Raw genomic sequence first — 15863 nt, forward strand, 5'->3', positions numbered from 1 at the left:
TGTTTAATGTCTGTTTAAGAAAGTTTGAATACTAGCCTTTCTTTGAAAGTAAACAATAACCAGGTGCTGTTTCATACTTTAATGTTTTCCCTTCATATTTTTTCAGCAGTGACAGATAAAAATAAATATAAATTGGGCCATTGATAATTTGAGTTGCTAATAACTCTGGATTATGCATCTCAGTTATTTATTTATTTATTGATCTTGACGCTGTACACCAGAATATTTCCCTTATACGACGACGGCCAGCATAATGGTGGGTGGAAACCAGTCACAGCCCGCGGGAAACCCACGATCATCCGCAGGTTAGCTGGCAGACCTACCCACTTACGGCCGGAAGGGAAGCCACCATGAGACGGACTTGAACTCACAGCGACTGCATTGGTGAGAGGCTCCTGGGTCATCATGCTGCGCTAGCACGCTAACCAACTGAACCTCGGAGGCTCCACATCTCGGTTATTTCCATGACTTAAACAAAACATTATTAATACATTTCACACCTCTTCTCCAGGTATTAGGTGACACAAATTTTTTTTGGTGTTTCATCTAAAACAGAATTGAAAATCCACTTTTTTTGATTTGTCTCATTTTGGTGTTTTTGTGATTTTCCTGTTTTTCAAGGCGTTTCGATCATGTAACTATATCTAATTGCAAGACAGTCTGAAATGTCCACAAATTAGATGATATTTTCAAATTTTATTTTTGTACCCTCCTCTGAAAATGAAAAAAGATTTATTCAGCATATAGAACAACAATTAAAATTAGAGTGGAAATCTACATGCTGTTTACGAAGTAACCCTGAAGAACAGACTAGTTTTTTCTTCATGATGAATTTGCTAACTTATCTTGCCCTTGTTATTATGCCCAGGTTTTGGAAAATCTGACCTCCAATTCTGCAGCTAGTTCTGTCACTCGAAGATCTGGGGGCTTACCTGTCCTAATCCAGACTGTTATTGTTAGTGAGAAAATCATTGGCCAGGTAAGGTATGGTTCAAAGTTCAGCTGTCAAGATTTAAAAGAACATTCTACTCTTCATGAAAGTTCAGGATTTTAACAGATTTTTCAACTTCATCACCTTGCCAATAGAAATCAAGCATCACAAAATCTAAATCTTCAACCGTTATTTTCAGAACAGAGATAAAAACGTAAAAGCACTGTTTTGGGGAAATTCTTCAATTACAGGAGGTAATATATGCTGTTCAGTCTAACATTTTTCAACCATGGTATTAGCTCTATTCCATAGGGTGTCCTTCCTAATATTAATTAATATTTTCACTAATTTCTGTTTGCACTGGAGTAGCATTTTAAGGAACGATGATAAAAATGTCTGAAAATGTTAGCATTGATAGAGTAAATACACTGAGCATTCAAACCATAAATTCAGGATGAAATGTTGAATCCTGCCCAGTACAGCCTTTAAACACAACTACATGGCCTGTTGGTTAGCTCCACCCAGGCAATCAGAATATTCCCAAAGCAAGCCATTACACATTCGACATTGGAAAACATTTCACATTAGCACAATGTTAGTTTTGTTCATCATTATTGAAAACATTGTCTTTGCAAATTGATAAAAGTAGGGGTAAAATAGAATGATGATATTGTCTGTTTCAGGAAAGATACTTTGTAATGGGTTTCATGCATAACTCTGCATACCTGTATCTATACACGTAATTAAATTTGCCAAGGACAAAGCTGCACACATTTCCCTGATTCTGAGAGTTCTGTTTACTTTAGAAAGGTGTTTTGGTCTTAATCTGAAAGTAGCAAGATATCCTACTGGAAAAAAAACAAAGCATCAGCACCCACAGCAAAATCTTATGACCTTCATTTGCCCCTAAAAATGCTCTTTTTGGGTCATTCATCCTAGTGCCTGTTTTTCTCTTTCGTCGTCAGACAGAGTGTTTGAGCCTCACCCTGAGTAGCCTGCTCTCTGTGGCTGCGTCCCCTCTGCCCACCACCATAAGTCAGACCCAGGACCTGCCACAAGTCCACGCCATCAACATGCTCAACACCCTGTTCAGTGATGCAGGCCTGGTCCATTTGTTAGTCAGTTACATCAGCTCTGGGATGGTCCTTGTCATAAACAGCTTTTCCTCTCAGTCCTGGGCAGTGAGAAACTCAGCCACTCAGCTCTTCAGTAAGTCTATTTGAACTATGGTCTTTAGGTAGTTGGTAGGACACACAGTGTGTGGGTTCTAACCCGGCCTGGGTCAGATAATCTGCATATTCCATCGCTCTCATTGTTTGTGAGGTATTTAGGACAGTATTAAAGCACTCACTGATGCTCATGTGGGCTTTACATGAATGACTTCACTAAATACTGGTCTATTTGTTAGGGGTGCTTGCCTTAAAATCACAAGGCTTTAGTTTCAAACCTGGAAAACTGTACATTCTTCAGATCTCATTGTTTGTTTGGCCTTGAACGCAATAAGCAGTCAACGACATTCGCGTGTTGTTGTTTGCGCAGTCGTTCAGTGAAGACCACTTGCCTTCCACAAGTGTAGTATATGTATATATTTGTAGTGAGAAAGTTCTCATAAGGCAGCAACTTAGTCAAAACTCAGTTTCCTTCACTCGTAAAACTGACTGCTATTGAAGTGGAAAACTTCCTTGAATGTGACATTATAAGACGTTCATTTCAAAGCAAGAAGAGCATCATGTATGTTTCATGGTATGTTTCGCTTCATGCTAATAATGCACTTTAATTCTGTTAACAGGTACTCTCATTAGCAGGATGTTTGGCCAGAAAAAAAGTGGAACTGACTCCTCATCTAACCCAAACTCCATGACAATCACAGAATTCAGTGCCCATTATCCAAAGTTATGCCCCCTGATTGTGACCAAATTGGAGGCGGCCAGAAAAGCTGGTTTTCACTCAGTTGCGCAGCTTCCCCCTGTACTGTTTCCTATTTTAACTATTCTCTCACATCTTGCCCCTCAAACAGCAACAAACAGGTGAGTGACAAGTTTGTGATTTTGTAAATTTGGAAAGAAGGTGAAACAGAAATCTTGCTTGTGTACATTAATAAAGAACTCCTAAGAAATGAGTGGGTTTTCAGTGGTTACAACAAAAGGGGTATATTGTATTGCTTTAACTTCAGCCTCACACAGCCAATCATTAGTACTGATGTACTTTCTGTGTTTTCTGGGCCTTGATGGCCAAGCTGTCAACAACAAGCTCTCAACAGCACTCATTTCCGTTTCAGGTTGTCTTACATGAAGCTCGGTGAAGTTCACCTGTCTTCTACCTGTATGCCATGATAAAGTTTGTCAGTTACATGTACCTTCCAGTGGTTTACCCATGAAATGTATGTGTGTATGTATATTTGGGGTTTAACATTGTATCGTATGATGGCGAGGTGTGTATACATACATTGCGTTTTCCAAAGTGCTGCCGCCACTGATGTGTCATGCCAAAGAACCAGAGATTGACCAGGCCGACCAGTTGTGCTTCCTTCCTCTAATGTCTTGGTGCTGAGTGTCAAGCGAGTCAGCAGCAAGTACCATTTTTAAAGTCTTCAGTGTGACCCGACCCAGGTTTGATCCCAGGGTCCCCCGTCTTCAAAGCAAGGCTCTAGCCATTGGGCCACAAACATTCAACCATGAAATAAATTGCCATCTTATGAGTGAAAATTTCCTTGGTACCTTATTCAACCCCAATCATTGAAGTACACCTCACCAGTATAATAACAACCGATACCGTGGCTGCTGCTAGATGCAGGATTACTATTTACTGAAATTTTCTACTGTTCTCTTATATTGTTGTTATATGTGTTATTATTATTATTATATATATATATATATATATTTTTTATTTTTTTTTTTGCAGTTTTGTTGAGTCTGTCAGAGATGTGGTGTGTCAGGCTGCTTACAGTCCGGTGTATTCCCTGCGAGAGTTAGCCGCGAAGGCTTTCCCTGCCTTACTCCAGCCTTGTGAGAGACAGACCATTGCTGAATACATGCTTCATAGACTATCCATATCCTCTGTAAAGTGCAGGCTTAACTATGTGCATGGGATTTTACAGCAGGTGGACAAACTTCTTGACTGTGAAAAAAGGTCAGTACATATATATGAATGTAATAATACACAAGTAAAAATGTGAAGTACTTTTTCTAAGCATTTTATCCTGTTAGAGTTTCAATACTTTTCTCCCTAACTTTTTAAAGCTGTAGTGTTTTATCTGATAAAACAAGGAAGGTTAATTTACAAGTTAATAAAAAAGCTGTATTCCATAGGTAGGTAGAAAGTTGTGCATTAAGTTCAAAGTAACAGGTTTGCCTGTAAATCTTTTCTGGGCCCAGTGTTGTGTGACATTCAGATTTCTTTGTACTTGTAATTTGTGTGAATACGTAATAATACTAATCAAGTTCTCACACAAAAGTGTGATAAAGTCATCCCAGGTGAAACAATTTGCGTCGCGCAACGAGATTTTTTGACATATATTTTTCACCCATCTGTACTGCCTTACTAAACCAATCTTATCTGACATATATTGTTTTCAGCAGTGATAAAATGGCCAGCTCGTGTTTGAACTGTCTGCTGAAGTCTGATTGGCTGATATTTGATGCTGACCAGTCATGTGACTTTGTCAAGGCCATGTATATGGAGGTGATGCTGAAGTGCTGGGTTTCCTTACACAGTGAGACAAAAATGGCCCTGAAAGAAAAGATTCAGTCATTTGCTGAAAAATGCCTATTGTCTAAAAATACAACATCCACGCCATCCAAGGTAATAGCATAGATTTGTTCATTTTTATCTGAAATATGTCACAGTTTTTAAAATGCAGATAAATTTGAAATGGTTTCAAGTGAACTGTTACCTGGTATATGGGATTTCTTTGCTTTGCATGATTTATTATTATAGGGCTTAAATTTGTTAATGTAGCATTTCATCCCTTTCCCAAGAAAAAAAGGCAGGCTTTCAGAAAGCCACCAAATTCAAAATATTTTTATCATGTACATTTTGTCTTATTTTGAAAGTATTCTTCTTTGTAGATTAAAAAAATAACATTTTCCTTGATTATCTGAAATTTACTAACCCAGCCAATGTCTTTTCATCTCCATATTCACATTGGACTATTAAAAAAAGGCACCAATGAATATATACATGTTTATGGAAAAAGTATCCCACCTGAAGTTAAAAAACATACCTTTCTATTGCTGTGATATCGACATTCATAAATAAGCAAAATTGTGCAAATAAAATCAAAAAGTGCTGCCATGTTATCGGTTTTATTCCAATCAGACGCAAGTTGTTTCTATAACCCGAGAAGGTAACTGTTTCTGCTGATGTCATCGGAACCCTGTTTTTCCTTCTAGCTGTATGTGTATGGGTTACAAGTAGTGCAGCATCGTGGTACCAGTTTGCCTAGCATGGCACATACTATGACCTCGTTGGAATTCCAGATTGAAAGTTGTTTTATAGACTTACCAAGCATGTCAGAACAATGGTTGTGGCCATTTAGTAGCTAAGGATAAATTATTTCTTGTCTTTTCTTTTAAATTATGCTATATCATATGCCAAAAGACTGGGGATGTATGATATGTTCTTTGTAGTTTCAGATAGGAGAGTGGCTGTTCAGTTTGGAGCTCATGAAGCTGCTGTTCTCTGTGTTTGAGTGGGATGATGGTTGTTTACAGCAGATCATCAGTACGAGTCTACACAGTACCTCAGAGATGAGGCCAGCCTGTGTACAGTGCCTGAAAAACAGTCTCAAGTCCAGAGATGTCCAGTTTGACAATAAACCAGTCTGGCTGCAGATAAAGGTATATGTGTAATACATGCTGACATCAGGCAATGCCAATTTTATTTTGTGTTTTACAGGCGAGGAGACATTAGAAAATCAAAAAAGTGAATAAAAATAAAACTGAAAATCCACCTTTGTTATTTTGTCCTATTTTAATGTTTTAGATGATCTCCCAGTTTTTCAAGGCTTTCCAATCACAATCACCTTCCAGTCAGATACATCTTTAACAGGAACTGTTGCTGTGACAGTCCATTTTTTCCACAAATTAGATGATTTTTCAGTTTTTTTATTTTTATTTCCACCTCCAACATTGAAAAAGGTTCATTCTGCTCATAAAAGAAAAATTAAATTAGTGTGACCGTACTTGTGTTCACAATTATTCTACCTAATCACACTGTAATAGCTGAATACTTTAAGATCATCTGCCTTGAAGCCCTGCACTAACTATTTAATCCTAAGTCATTAAAGCAAATGGACCAATCTTTGACCTGAAGGTTAGACTGTGGTATGGAGACACATTATGATCTGACGTAAAGCAGTTTTGAAGATATTTTTTTTGTAGATGATAACTTCACACAGTGTTTGTTTTGATTTCTTTCAAATGATTAAATCTAGCCGTTTGTTGCAATGAATTATGTAAAACCAACCTCTGTTTGCAAACAGCTCATTGATTGGATAAGTCACATAACTTGTTTATGTACATGTCTACTTTATATTCATCACAAGGTAAGCTTGTTCCAGTCATTGAGAAATTATGGTGAGAACTGTATGATCTCTGAATGCCTTGACCTCATTGTGGATATACATGAGCGTTATGGACCTTCGATGGATGACCCCTGCCCTCTTGACATTGACACCTTGACCTGGACAAATGACCTTGACCCTAGTTCTATCCTCTCAGCACAGTTCCTGGAGATGTCAGCCATTTGTATTCGTTCAGCAGTGGAGAAAGGATGTGTTAAGTGAGTTTCACAAAAATGTTGTCTGTTCCACCGAATAGAAACCTTATACAATGTGTATCATCACTATTTTATTCTTACCTGTAAATTTATTTTCAAATGGACACCAACAAACATCTTGTAAATGTTCATGTACCTAAGCCCTATTTTATCTCACTAAAATACACATTTTAAAAGTTAAATGTATAAAGCTGTGCACTGTAAATGTATTTGACTTTCAAACAAAACAATTCAGCCATTTTGAATAATCCTTTAATCATTATATTAACATACCCTAATTTTTCTAATTTTGGGACAGATAGTAGTAGTGTTGAAGGTGGAATATTACATTTCTTTACCAGCCTTTTGGAAAAGTAAAGATATATCTTTATTGAGTATGTTGTTCATTTAGATGGTTTAACCATGTGAGAAAAAAGACACCCAATACAATTACATATATATTGGCTAAAATGAGCAAATAGGGAAAATAAAAAGAAATAGGGCATGCAATCTACATGTATGTCTTTTGTCCATATATGTTCCAGACATTCAGAACTGGACGTTTTCTCTGAGAAACTTGAGCTATTTACTGGTTTGAATGGAACAAACCGTCAACAAATGGCTGCAGCTCGCAGTCTCTGTATTACAGGCTGTTGTATCTTGACAGCAAAAACAAAGAAGAATTTAGAACTGCCGATCACCAGGTAGAGTGTAATTGCAGTCAGTACTGATGTTCTTACTCAAACCTCTGATATGGTATTTCTGTTGATTTGGGGATTAAGAGTTTAGGAAAAAAACAAAGGACTGTTGATAAAAGAAAGTTTCATTATATTTAATTATTGATTTATTTTATATCCATAAGGTGACACCAGTTTTTATTCATTTAAGTCAGTTTGAAATTTTAGTTGTGTTTTTATACCCTCCTCCAACATTGGGAAAAAATTTACTCTGCCAGGAAAATAACAAATTAAACTGATGCGGCCCTAATACCAGAACATTCCATAACGCCATCCATCCATAAACCTGTGGTGTTGTTGTTGTTGCAGGTTGATTATGTCTACCTTTAACCTCCTTCACAGTATTCAACCGGACGTCCGAGCTGTTGCCGGGCAGTTTGTTAGTAGGTTACCAAGAAGATCAAGTGACATCTGGCAGGTATACAGAACAGAACAGAACAGAACATCTCGATTGATTGTAAATGTAGCTTATGTTCACCATAGTTCATCGTTGTTACAAACTCAGCATGACAGAAGCACATGTACTCTATGTCTTCAGCCTTTTCAATGGCCTCTGCAACCAATGTTTTGAAACAATCTGAGAGAACTGTGGGTTGTAAAGAAATAATTTGCAGAGATTTATGAAGCTTGCATCTTTAATGACATACGCAAATCTTTGTAGCAGCATTTTTATAATAACTGTATGCATATATTCCACGGAAAAAAAGTGCTTTAGTGGTAGAAAAGGTTGAAGATTTACAGTATATTAGATCTGTAACCTTCGTTTGGATATTTCAAAAAAACAATTATGCACTAGGTAAGTGGCCATACGTGGGAGGGTCTGACAGCAACCTATAGTTGGTCGTGGGTTTCCCCCGGGATCTGCCCGGTTTCCTCCCACTATAATGCTGGCTGCCGTTGTATGAGTGAAATATTCTTGAGTACGGCGTAAAACATCAATCAAATAAATAAATAAATAAACACTAGGTAATTAAGATTTGTTGTTTGACTTCAGACCTTTGTGTGTTTTTCAGTTTCCTTTATAGTCAGAGTACATGTCAAACAGTTCTGTATTCTTAACATGTAAAATCCTTAAGAGTGCAGGGAATGAAATAAATGTGTGAACTGAATACTTGTAAATCCAGAGCCATTAATTCATACTAGAAAGTAGTAATGACAGTGACTATTAATTGCTTTTGTTTTCTTCAGCATACAGACCTGCAGACTGCTGTCTGCATTCAGGTAGGGTGTTATTTAATAGTTTATCTTGGTCATAAAATTCCAAAAACATTTGTTAAAGTACTGTAACTGAAAGATAAGTAAAGACAATCTACTTTTGCAATATGAATTTTGAATTTTTGACAGAAAAGTGGAAATTTGATGTTTTCAAATATAATGCTCTATCTGTGGAACTATGTCTGAAGTAATTGAGTGTGAGAAAGAAAACGAATGAAAAAGTGAATAATGGTAATGGTGTCCTTGTGAATGCGTGTCTGATTCACTTTCAGGTAACCTACCGTAAACAACCATAAATTTTGTCCATGACTAACTTGCCCATTTTCCCTGATTCTGAAAGTTCTGTTGATTTTATACAGTTGTTTTGAGGTTTTCTTGGAACTTGGGGTGATATTCTACTGGGAAATTATAGGTTTCAGCACAAAAACTTATATTTTGTGACATTTATTCACCTCTAAAAATGCACTTATGTGGACGAAATTTTGGGTCATTTAGGGTATTTCCTTATACTTTATAACATCCGTGGTAGTATTTATTCTGTTATCAGGTGTTCTGCGAGTTTGTGATAGCTGAGTTTTCTTGGTCAGACCATTGTATACTCAGACTCTGTGCAAGACTTTATGAGCCCGGAGTGATACTTGAGCTACTGGATCAGCCAGAGTAAGTGTTATAATGATAATTCTACTGCTGGGAGCATGTCCAAAGTAGCTAAGCAAAGACTTTTGAATAAGCTGATACACAGCAATCAAATGAACCGCTAAATCTGAGCGAGGAGGTGGAGAGTTGGGTGAGACTTGCTTAGAATTTCTTCACCCCAGTGGTACACTTACAATGTAGCTCAGTAGTCTTTGACCAAAGTTGTCTGTCCAACTCTAATACTTGCTGGCTCAACTGTGACCTTACACCAAAAGGTATGTCAGGAATGTGGTAAGGTACACTGGTTTCCCCCCCAGGCTCTGCCCAGTTTCCTCCAGGCTCTGCACAGTCCCCCCCCCCCCCCCCCCCCCATCGGGTTCTGGCCAGTTCCCTCTAGGCTCTGCCCAGTTCCCTCCTGGCTCTGCCCATGTCCCTTCAGGCTCTGCCCTGTTCCCTCCAGGCTCTGCCGAGTTCCCTCCAGGCTCTGCCCTGTTCCCGCCATGCTCTGCCCAGTTCCCTCCATGCTCTGCCCAGGTCCCTCCAGGCTCTGCCCAGGTCCCTCCGGGCACTGTCCAGTTCCCTCCAGGCTCTTCCCTGTTTCCTACATGCTCTGCCCTGTTCCTTCCAGGCTCTGCCCTGTTCCCTCCATGCTCTGCCTGGTTCCCTCCAGGCTCTGCCCTGTTTCCTACAGGCTCTGCCTAGTTCCCTCCAGGCTCTCCCTATTTTCCTCCAGGATCTGCCCAGCTCCCTCCAGGTTCTGCCCATTTTCCTCCAGGCTCTCCCTAGTTTCCTACAGGATCTGCCCAGTTTCCTCCAGGTTCTGCCCAGTTTCTGTCCAGTTTCCTCCAGGCGCTGTCCAGTTCCCTCCAGGCTCTGCCCAGTTCTCTACAGTCTCTGCCCAGTTCTCTACAGGTTCTGGCCAGTTCTCTACAGGCTCTGCCCAGTTTCCACCAGGCTCTGCCCAGTTCCCTCCAGGCTCTGTCCAGTTCCCTCCAGGCTCTGTCCAGTTCCTTCCAGGCTCTGCCAGTTTCCCCCAACCATAAACCTGATGGTCACCATATAGATCAGCTGTCTTTGAGTGCAGTGTAAAATATTAATCAGATACATTGAAAACACATTATCAAAATGAGACCCTTTTAGGATCAAACAAAACTTTGATAAAAACATCAAAAAATGATTTATTATATGTTGCAGAGTATCTACTGATTCAGACACAGGTGGGAGAGAGCTGGGTGTGGAAGGAAAATACTTGCATGGAATGCTTCTGGTAAGATTTAGTCCGTAATACTGCAGCCATACTGACATGATCTAATTTAGGACCTTTGAAAGCAAAGAAAGAACTGCAATGAAGTACAAGTCAGATGACAGACCATTAAACACTGTCCTTAAAAATAGGACCTGGAAATGAATTATTTGAAGCAAAGAATACAGATGTGATGTGACTGATACTGCTGGGTCACTAAAGACGACTGTAGAAATCCAACATTTTGAAACCATCTGTGATGGCCATTTTTTTTTTTTTTTTCATGTTTTTAATGTAATAGGGTAAGGCTCCATCAAGTTAGTTAGCACAAATTCTAACACATCTGCCAAATGTGTACTCCACAGAGAATAGAGATGTACACTGCACATATCGAAGCGTGTATGCAGTGAATTTTTTCACGCGACCCAACACTTTTTTTGAGGAGTAACGTCATAGCGTTCAGCAGGTTTGTTCCAACCACAGGAAGGATAGGTTGGTACCACATACAGTTTAAGCGTATGAAAACAAGCTATATGACGTCATCAACATGAAGCTATGCAGTTTAGTACCCCGTTCACACGGGCAAAGGTAACCTAGGTTTAACTTGCGGAAGTGGTTTTAAGCCAGTTTGATGTCGCCCATGTGAACGCAAAGTGGGGGCATTTAGTCTGGTTTATTTGCCCCAGTTCATGACCTCTTCTTAGTTTTTATTTCCTCGTCTCAGCACTCACTGCTGATATCTTCATGCAAAGACTTACTTTAGGAATGCAAAGGTCACTTTTTGTTTTATTTCCTGTCAACTGTTCTGCTGTGACATTGTCAGTGCGTTCAGCTGTGTAATTACGTGGCCGGAATTTGGCTGATCGCAGTTTGACGTGCTATATATTGTAAGATGTAAACCTACAACAGGTATACTTAGTTGGAAAAGGGAGTAATGAGTATTTCTGGCATCTACCATAACTGCAGTGTGATGTACAATAATTTATAAGCAGATGTAAAATGAGACTAACTTGGTATGCAGTGAGCTTTTTTGACAAGAGTATCCATGACATGGTTGCTGCCTGGCCAGACGCAATCAGTTTGAGTTAAGCTGTCTCTTATTTGCCTGTCATCACTCTATGCTTGTATCTGTTATCCTTCCAGGGTTGCATACAACTGTCACAAATAAGAATGAGCCCAGTCCAAATGTAAAATCAGAGGAAAGAAATAAATATCTTAGTCACAAACAAGCCAGTGGTGTTCCTTCTGTGAAATTGAAAGGGCCGGTAAACTCCTGTTACATTAAGTTTATATCTGTTTGTATTTCTTATCACATGGTACACTACCAGTTTTATATTTAGCAATAAAAGAGTTCAGGCTTGAAATTCCCTAGTGGAGTGGGTACTTCAAACCAGACAGATTTGAAATACTTCACATCACATAGCTGCATGGCTGTTGGATAGTGGACAGAAGGAACAGAGCCCATATATCCACTGCACTGCATGGTATGTGTGACCTCTGTGGTCATGATTGCCAGCGGTTTGGTGGTCTGAACTGGACACAAGGGTCTGCCCTCAGTGTTGGCTGTATATAAATATGTTCACATTTAATGAATGCTTTAATGGTGACAATACCTTCAGATGTATTCGCATAGCATGCTATTCAGTCCGTAGACAACCTTATATTGGAAACATCCCAACCTCTTCTCTTATATATTGTCTTTCTCATGGGGGCCTACATGACCTAGTGGTTGGATTGATGGCGCAGCACAATTACCCAAGAGCCTTTCACCAGTATGATTACTGTAAATTTAAATCCAGATTTTCATGCTGGCTTTCTCCCTGTCATTTGGGGAAAGATTTAACCTGCGGATGAATGTGGGTTTCCCACAGGCACCGGCCGGTTTCTTCCACCATAATGCTGGCCGCTGTTCATATAAAGGAAATATTCTTGAGTACAATGTAAAACTCAATTCAAATAAATAAGTGAGTTTTGTTTATGACTAAAATTTTTTTTTTATTTTTTCAAAGAAAAAAAGCACAAAAGCTTAGATGTGGATGCTTTTTTTTTTTTTTACAGTCTATCCTGCAGAACAGAGCAAATGTTGTAGGCCTATACTTGTGCGCAGAACTTCTCTCGATCATGGAGAAAGCCTTGCGGGATCTTGAAGGCTGTTGTCAGTTCTTAAGCCAATCCAAGGAGGGTAACGGTTTACATTTAGTTTTTTTGTCTTTCTTTCTAGCCTATGGCCTTTGCAGAGAGATGTCAATGTCCTGTGATAGAACAGAAGTGCTAAAACCTCTTTTGGGAACAGAGCTGATAAAAACTGTTTTGAGATTTAATACTACCTGATATTGTATCCCAAATACTACCATAGTAAAGCCAAGTGTGCCATTTTAATAGTTTTTTTATATTATGAATTAAGTGAAAAATGTCTTTATCCAACATAGTAAAATCAGTTCTGCTAAGTTTTAACACTGAGTAATACTCAAAATATTTTTCTTCCATTTAGGATAGTTAGGATGGGGGTAGTTACTGAATCTTGATGTTTTTCATGGTTTCTCTAGATAATGTAATATTCCCTGCACTGGCCTCCCCTGAAACCTTCACCTGTCTGACAAGGCTATTGCTGTTTGCTGATCTCTCTCTGACCTCAGGGATGGTTACTGATGCTGATGTTGTGGACAGGGTGGAGAAGTCTGTACAGAAACTCTCACAGGTTAGGGTGAGATTTTACTAGTTACACATGTTACAACCCTTGAATTGTTGTCTACAACTTAGCCAATGGGAATATTACCGGTAACATCCAGCCTCCTCTCAATTGACTCCAGTGAGTGTTTTATTCCAACTGTTCATGTATGTGTTCAAGAAGTGGTAACATGGGTGTCCCTAGCACCATAGCTTAAGCAGAATTAGGTAAAAAAAAAATGCAGTGGTGAACTACCCAAAATGCTGTGTTGTCATCACATTAAATATACAGCTGCCAGCTGCCTGTGGATGGTCGTGGGTTTTCCCCGGGCTGTACCCAGTTTCCTCTCACCATAAAGCTGGTGGCTGTCGTATAACTGAAATATTCTTGAATGCGGCATAAAACACCAATCAGATAAATAAATATACAACCACATTAAAACAGTACAAGGGGACAGCCCATTGGAATCAAGCTTGCAGGCAGGGTGAGCTCAGGGAACGTTAATGCGGAGTCTCTGACATGACAAAGAATCCTGGGTAGAATGCAGTGGTTATCCACAATCTTACTAGTGGGAATTTCCATATGGTCTGGTGGTAACATTATTAATGTGTTTCAAATCCCAACAGGCATTGTGGCCTCTAAACCTAAGATTGTGGTGATTTGACTTGCATGGTTCCACCTATATAGGGAAAGCATTTATGGTGGTGACCTTAAATGATCCAAATTTAACTGGAAAATGCACATTGCCTGGTGATGTATACAAATTTGAACATTAAGGTATTACTTTGGATGCTGTTTGAAAATATAATTGTCCACATAAGATTCTTAACATTAAAGATGCATTGTTTACATATGAACTATGTATAAATTATATGATAACCTGTCAGGATCAGATAACACTTTTCTGGTATGTCTAAACATGTGCTATGTCAATGGTCAAATTTTTTAAAGATTAGGGCAGTGAGAAAGTTGGGAGTACATTTAAATACATTGAGTGAGAACTGCACATCAGTTTGATAATTATATGAATACTTAAATGAGCACTCTAGCAGCTGAGGGAATTTCTCAAAGGTTGTCAATATAGGAAAGTCATTTTGTCTTCAAAATAGAGCAGAAGCTCCAGACAGTTATTCAGAATAAACACAGAAACATGGAGGATGAACACATGGAAATGGCAGTATTTAAAGGTACTTTTCATTTTCCTCTTTTTCAGAATTTAATTGTTGTACATTTTCGTCCACAGGTGTTGTGTTTAAAACCATTCCTTGGAGAAATTTTACAGAAAATTCTTGTTGGTCAAAGCAGGTGACAGGATGGTTCTGCTGTTCCTGGAAATACACAGAAGTAGTTGAGATATTTTTCATTACACTGACAAAAGAAACACTGAATCTGCTGTGAGTGCTAAACTGATGTAAACTCTGAGACAGAAAGTTAGTTAAATTGTTTACATGTACCAGTACTCTAGAAAGGCCAGTGAATTTAAGAAGTAAGTTTGTTTCTCTCTGTAGAACTTTTTTCTTAACCTTATTGATTCCAACGACAACAAATTTATGTTATGGTAATATACTCATTGAGCTCAAAAGAATGTTAAGATACTGACAGTGTTCAAAGTACAGACATTACCTTTGTAACATATTGAAATGCATCAAAAACACTCCAGAGATGTTACCTTTGTAACATGTTGAAATGCATCAAAAACACTCCAGAGATAAAAATTGGAATAGACCCTAAACTAAATTTTATTTGGTGTTGGTTGTGTATTACATTCACTTGCAGATAAATCAATTACGCATTGGTAATGACAAAGCACAAATTTTAATGCATAGGAAATGGAACAAGAGAGAGGTCCAAAGACAAAAGTCAAGGTACCGCTTCGAGCAGACAGGTGATCCCTGACAATCTGTCCGTCTTTCTTTGATGTTGTCACACGTGGTTGCTTTGGTCACACGTGGTTCCTGTGGTCGTTGCCAGTCTATGTTACGACCCGTCTGCTGAAATCGCTGATTCAGTCCTGTGATGGTGCTTTGATGACATCCAAACCTTGCTGCTATGGCCCTTGTGGTCAGGTCAGCATCAGTCAAGGCAGTGGTGCGCTCCTGTTCCACAGGTGTCATTCGCGGCATTGCGCCCTCAGTGATTATGCGGATAACCTTGAGTGTCTTCCCTTTATATCCCATTTTTGCGCACACAAGTAAGGACACGTTCAGATTTTCGTGCTTTTCAGGAGTAAAAGCTGTTTTTCAGTCCTCTGCCTTATTGTGTTTTGATGAAGACTCACACAAACGCTATCAAACCTGACCGCATCTTTGGAGCGTCCCCTAACCATGGAGATTTCTGTTGCTATTCTCAAACTATCATGATATTTTCATGGGTTCATGTTAATGCGTTTTTAAAGCGGGTCAGTATATGTATAATAAATGAATTATTCTACAACACATTCTTGACGAATTTGTTTGTTTTGTATGGAATGTTCTCAGATATCAATAGTGTGACAAAATGCATTTTTTCACCAAATGATATTATTGTCTGTAATCCGGCAAATAAAAAGTCCTCCAATATTATTACTAAACATATCCATGTCTTGGAAATTTTTTTTTTTTTTTTTTTTTTTTTGATTGGTGTTTTACGCCGTACTCAAGAATATTTCACTTATACGACGGCGGCCAGCATTATGGT

At 38.8% G+C, this 15863-nt stretch overlaps 1 protein-coding gene across 1 annotated transcript in view; it reads left to right on the forward strand.

Annotated features, from left to right (window-relative positions):
• LOC135467434 (tRNA (32-2'-O)-methyltransferase regulator THADA-like) overlaps window positions 1-14496 on the forward strand; it is a 30420-nt gene extending 15924 nt beyond the window's left edge. The window contains exons 22-36 of the mRNA XM_064745206.1: window positions 869-979; window positions 1897-2140; window positions 2721-2958; window positions 3833-4060; window positions 4507-4732; window positions 5560-5769; window positions 6477-6712; window positions 7234-7392; window positions 7735-7843; window positions 8614-8646; window positions 9188-9300; window positions 10471-10543; window positions 12578-12701; window positions 13066-13223; window positions 14431-14496. Coding sequence (XP_064601276.1) covers window positions 869-979; window positions 1897-2140; window positions 2721-2958; window positions 3833-4060; window positions 4507-4732; window positions 5560-5769; window positions 6477-6712; window positions 7234-7392; window positions 7735-7843; window positions 8614-8646; window positions 9188-9300; window positions 10471-10543; window positions 12578-12701; window positions 13066-13223; window positions 14431-14496 — 2328 coding nt within the window. The remainder of the gene's footprint in view (window positions 1-868; window positions 980-1896; window positions 2141-2720; window positions 2959-3832; window positions 4061-4506; window positions 4733-5559; window positions 5770-6476; window positions 6713-7233; window positions 7393-7734; window positions 7844-8613; window positions 8647-9187; window positions 9301-10470; window positions 10544-12577; window positions 12702-13065; window positions 13224-14430) is intronic.
• Window positions 14497-15863: the final 1367 nt, after the last annotated feature.

This window comes from Liolophura sinensis, chromosome 6 (genome assembly GCF_032854445.1).
Source record: "Liolophura sinensis isolate JHLJ2023 chromosome 6, CUHK_Ljap_v2, whole genome shotgun sequence".
Taxonomy (NCBI): domain Eukaryota; kingdom Metazoa; phylum Mollusca; class Polyplacophora; order Chitonida; family Chitonidae; genus Liolophura; species Liolophura sinensis.